This window comes from Frieseomelitta varia, unplaced genomic scaffold (genome assembly GCF_011392965.1).
Source record: "Frieseomelitta varia isolate USP_RPSP 00005682 unplaced genomic scaffold, Fvar_1.2 scaffold_1682, whole genome shotgun sequence".
NCBI classification, from domain to species: Eukaryota; Metazoa; Arthropoda; class Insecta; order Hymenoptera; family Apidae; genus Frieseomelitta; species Frieseomelitta varia.
Window position 1 is genome coordinate 169 of NW_025109397.1, and position 5315 is coordinate 5483.

The following is a 5315-nucleotide window of genomic DNA, read 5'->3' on the forward strand; positions in this document are numbered from 1 at the left end:
ATTCGAGAACCCTAAAACTTCCGGGTATGAATACATTACACTATAGCTTCGCTACTACTACATCACTACATCCAACTTTAAGAAAAAAAGTATGTAGCTGTGATAGAAAATTAAAACATTAAATATCTCTGTAAATAACGAGTATCGACGGAAATGTTTGGACATAGTCAAATTATTTTTACTTTAGAATCGACATACTAAATTTCATTAAAATCGACGACCCAACAGCTGTGACCTCTCTTGTAAGGCTAAAATAGGCCAGAATAGGTATTTCTCTCTCAAAATTGAACGCCGAGTTGAAAAAAATATCAAATTTTTCTTTCTAAATGTTTCTAATGTTTGCAATTCATAAGAATCATGAAATAAAAAGTTACTGTAACGATTGTAAATTTAAAGAGAAACGAATTTGATTCGGTTTTCAGACCAAGCTCCGAAACTGCGAGAACAACAATTTAAACGACCTGGTGCACCGAATAATGCATACCAAAGAAAAGGAGGACGTGAGCGATAAGTCCTTCCAGCTGATGATAACAGACATATACACGAAAACTGTGATGATACTGAAGCCACCGTTTCTTTGTAGAACGATCGTTGTGTGTCTGATCGCGTGTTTCGTCACGTCCTCTTATTACACACTGACGTTATGGCTGCCAGAACTTTTCAACAGATACGCGGAATTCCAAGATGCGTATCCCAATCAAACAGCTAGCGTTTGCACATTGAAGAGTGCCAGAAACGTCACACAAATGGTAAGCCAACGATCTCAATTTCCCGACGAATGCAAATTTCACTTCCTTCGCCCTCCCCCCAAAAAAATTTAAAAGTCCCTCTGGGGAAGAGAGTCTTCTTAAAATGTTGTCGTCGCAAGCCAAGCAAATGTACAATTCGCAATTTAGAAACACGTACGTGGCGTGAACGAGAGGAAATAGTTCCTTGTACATACCTAAAGAATTTGATAAATTTGTTCGTTGTACATTTAGCTGGATTTTGCATAAAGTAAACATACGATTTAAAATTGCGCTCAACTTGGAAATTGTGTTTTTTTTTTTATTTACGGTATAGAATCCTCTACAGGATTATTAGCAGCATGCACATTGCTGTGCATACTAACAGTGCAGAAACAATTTCGCAGACTTTTGTACACTGATATACAACTAAGATACATGTTTGCTATTTACATACTTATAACTAGAGCTTACAATTAAAACTAAGAGAACTGTTAAGTGACTGAAAAACACAGCCAAGCACTCGACATAGATCCGTTACAGATGCCAATCATGGCTTTTGAGAAATTTGTGAATAATCAACAGAGGAGTAATATGTGGTTTGCTTAAAAAGAAGTCCATTGTGTGGGGAGGAAAATAACCCATTCCACATAGTTTAATTAAGACATTCCTATTGTCATTGAGATTGGGGCACTGCCAAATTATATAGTTGAGATCTTGAACTGCCACATTGACATTTTGCATCAAGAGCTAAATTAATTTTGAAGAGGGAAGCAGCTAATTGCACGTGATCTGCTCGGAGTCTGTTCGTCCAGCAAATAAAGTTTCTAGGGAGTTTTCTACGTGAAAACTATGGTTTAGTAGAAGGATGGTAGTAGCTTTTGAAGAATTTTTTACCCTTAAATTCAGATTCCGAGATATTCTGTCTTTCTGTTTCCGTCTTAGCCTGCTTCTTAAAGCTAAGGGAAAAATCAGAAAATGGAACCAATATGTCTGGCGAGATATTAGTACATGACGCTTTTTTAGCTAAACTGTCCGCTTTTTCGTTAAAAGTAATACCAATGTGAGAGGGAATCCAGTAAAAATATAGTTTTTTATTGCCTGAAGAGTAGCGGTTTATAAGCCTTCAAATATCGAGAATAAATGGGTTAGTATTGATAGTGACTGAGCTCTTAATTAAAGCGTTGTTTAGAGCTCTTAATTAACTTATTCACCACTTATTCACCACAAGTTCTTTATCGCGACTCTAGTTTGAAGGTTACTAATACCTACTTGATGTTACGTTCTTAAGATCCCAATCTTTTTCTAGCCATGCTCCTCACCTGAGCACGCCTCTAAAATTCTGATGCCCCATATACTCCATAACGACACGTAACTCTTATTATTCAAAAACTGAATTCTTCTTGACCTGGCCCAAGGAAGCCTGAAACAAGCCTAAAACGAGCTTCCAAAGAACGTGACATCCGTGAAACAAACAGATTAGAAGGTTCAAATATTTCATTGAAAGGAATGCAGAAAAATTCAGTGAATCGAGTTGATAACTCAGTCTCGAATTGTGAAGAAGTTTTGATAAACGGGTCTTGATAAATTTGCCAATTGCAAATGACAGAGACGTTTAACGAGAAAACATATTTGCACAGGATATGTTGGAGGACCCGTTCGGCTGCAATTCCAGAGTACAAACTAGCGTGTTCGTGCACACATTTATTTTGGGCGCCTCGTGCATTCCGACGGGATTGATACTGCCATTACTCGTCAACTACGTTGGATATAAATTTTTCCTCGGTGAGTAAGATCGATTAACTGAGAACAGAGCAGGAAGAACTGGAAGAACTACAACTACCGACTAGGACTAAAGTATAAAAATTAGAGATTCGAAGAAATTAGAATGCAACGGATAGGAAAAGGTTTATAATGCGATAATGAGCACGAACTTTTATACGTATATATTTTATACGTATGTTTAAATATATATATTCGTGTATTAAATATGTATTTTATACGTATGTTTAAATATAAATTCGTGTATTAAATATATATTTTATACGTGTGTTTAAATATATATTCGTGTATTAAATATGTATTTTATACGTGTGTTTAAATATATATTCGTGTATTAAATATGTATTTTATACGTGTGTTTAAATATATATTCGTGTATTAAATATGTATTTTATACGTGTGTTTAAATATATATTCGTGTATTAAATATGTATTTTATACGTGTGTTTAAATATATATTCGTGTATTAAATATGTATTTTATACGTGTGTTTAAATATATATTCGTGTATTAAATATATATTTTATACGTGTGTTTAAATATAAATTCGTGTATTAAATATATATTTTATACGCGTGTTTAAATATATATTCGTGTATTAAATATATATTTTATGCGCGTGTTTAAATATATATATTCGTGTATTAAATATATATTTTATACGCGTGTTTAAATATATATTCGTGTATTAAATATATATTTTATACGCGTGTTTAAATATATATTCGTGTATTAAATATATATTTTATACGCGTGTTTAAATATATATTCGTGTATTAAATATATATTTTATACGCGTGTTTAAATATATATTCGTGTATTAAATATATATTTTATACGCGTGTTTAAATATATATTCGTGTATTAAATATATATTTTATACGCGTGTTTAAATATAAATTCGTGTATTAAATATATATTTTATACGCGTGTTTAAATATAAATTCGTCTATTAAATATATATTTTATACTTATGTTTAAAACTTATTCGAATCTCTAAAACACGCAACGCTGTAAGTCCGCAAAATTACTTTGAAAAATTATAAATTGATCATTTTGATCACTTTGGTAGTTTTAGTGTTAAAATTCTGTCGAAATGTCGACAAGAATTGTTTCTTCTTCTTCTTCTTCTTCTTCTTTTCTTTTTTTTTAAATATCAAGTAATTTAATCTGTCATTTCAGTGATAACAGCTTTCATTCCTGCTGTCGTGACGGCTTGCCTCTTCCTGGTACAAACGTCTACACAAAACCTGATACTTTCGTGCGTCTACGAATCTGTCACTTCCGTTTGCCTGAGCGTCGTATATTGCCTTTTGGTCGATCTCTATCCGACGCATTTGAGGTAACGCACGATTCTTACTTTCCTTTTTTCTTCTTGTTCCTGCTACTCGACGAAGATGAAATTATTCTTTCCATTACTGATTTTGTATTGTCGAGTGTATCGCTACGTTGTGTTGAGATCATGAATTACGTTATAATTCTTGACGCAACCTGGAGGAAAGGTCTTGAATCGTGGAAAAATGATAATTCAATTTAACTTCGAGTTTAAATAGAAGATCAAATTGTGATAAATTATAATTAATTGAACCTCGAGCCGGATCAAATTACAGTTTAATTTAACCTCGAGTTAGATGGAGGAATACGCGAGTAATTATCAAAGTTGCGAACTTGTCTTATCCATTAGACGGGTCTGAAATTCGCTGAAAAGGCTTCCAAGAATTTCCTCTGTTATTTTTCGGGATTTTCTCTTCACTTTTTTCTTTTTTTTTTTTTTTTTTTTGAACATAAATTAGACCGAATATCGCGGCGATATTTAAAATTCGTAGAATCGGCGAAGAACTGAGTCTCAGAGTTTTAGCAAGTTTTGAAATATCACCTCGAGGAATTGTATCGCTTTTAAATTGAACGCACGTAAAGAAAATTGGCCCTGACAAAACGAATTCAACACATGTATGTACATATTCGATTGCATCTTTTCAAAAAGCGATCGAACAAAAGCTTATCTCGCGTATTTATCGATCGCGTATATAAATATCTCGGCACAGTGTAGAAGCTTATTTTTTCCTCGAATAACCAGTTTATTTATAATCGAAACGAAACTCGAAACGATCGATCTACGTACATATGTACATATCTCGAGTCGGCGTCTCGAGTGTTCTTGCTTTCGATACTAGCGATAAAATACTTATCTCTTTTCTGGTCTTACGCTTGTAATAACAATGTAACGGGAATCTTTGATCAAAACAGACAGTCAGGATTCGTTTCTTTTTGATTACGCATGTATTTCTTTCGTAACGTGGCAGAAACGAATCGCTAAATTCCAGCGAGTCTGATTTTGTTTCAGAGCAATGGCATCTGGCTTGTCCGCCTTCATCAGTAGAATTGGCGCCATTAGCGGTACTCTGATGATCGGATACTTGATTGACGATTATTGCACATTGGTAATCGTCATTGTGGCCGCTCAATTATTCCGTATGTATTCAAATCTCTTCACGCTCTGAATTGGATCTGGAGCACAGAGCTAACTGGCTCTCGAGTCCTTGTCCATCCCCTCCCCCCTACTTTGCTGACAAGGAGAGGTCACAGCTGTTGGGTCGTCGATTTTAATGAAATTTGGTCTGTCGGTTCTAAAGCAAAATAATAAAAATTTGACTATGTCCAAGCATTTCCGTCAATACTCATTATTTACAGAGATATTTAATGTTTTAATCTTTTATCACAGCTATGCATACTTTTTTTCTTAAAGTTGGATGTAGTGATGTAGTAGCGAAGCTGTAGTGTAATGTATTCATACCCGGAAGTTTTAGG

At 34.1% G+C, this 5315-nt stretch overlaps 1 protein-coding gene and 1 long non-coding RNA gene across 2 annotated transcripts; both read left to right on the forward strand.

Annotated features, from left to right (window-relative positions):
- The first annotated feature begins 402 nt into the window (after positions 1 to 402).
- LOC122538637 lies at positions 403 to 5023 on the forward strand. The gene is made up of 4 exons (XM_043672887.1): positions 403 to 749; positions 2366 to 2510; positions 3690 to 3849; positions 4852 to 5023. The coding sequence occupies exons 1-4, from the start codon at positions 477 to 479 to the stop codon at positions 5006 to 5008; spliced, it is 735 nt and encodes a 244-aa protein (XP_043528822.1). The 5' UTR covers positions 403 to 476; the 3' UTR covers positions 5009 to 5023.
- LOC122538639 lies at positions 764 to 2196 on the forward strand. The gene is made up of 2 exons (XR_006308890.1): positions 764 to 1872; positions 2035 to 2196. It is a non-coding gene; the product is annotated as an uncharacterized LOC122538639 (long non-coding RNA).
- Positions 5024 to 5315: the final 292 nt, after the last annotated feature.

Bases quoted from the DNA above. Each gene is read 5' to 3' on its own strand.
- LOC122538637 (XM_043672887.1), top strand. From the start codon at position 477: ATGCATACCAAAGAAAAGGAGGACGTGAGCGATAAGTCCTTCCAGCTG. The intron at 750-2,365 runs GTAAGCCAACGA...ATATTTGCACAG, and splicing joins CCAGAAACGTCACACAAATG to GATATGTTGGAGGACCCGTT. The intron at 2,511-3,689 runs GTGAGTAAGATC...CTGTCATTTCAG, and splicing joins TGGATATAAATTTTTCCTCG to TGATAACAGCTTTCATTCCT.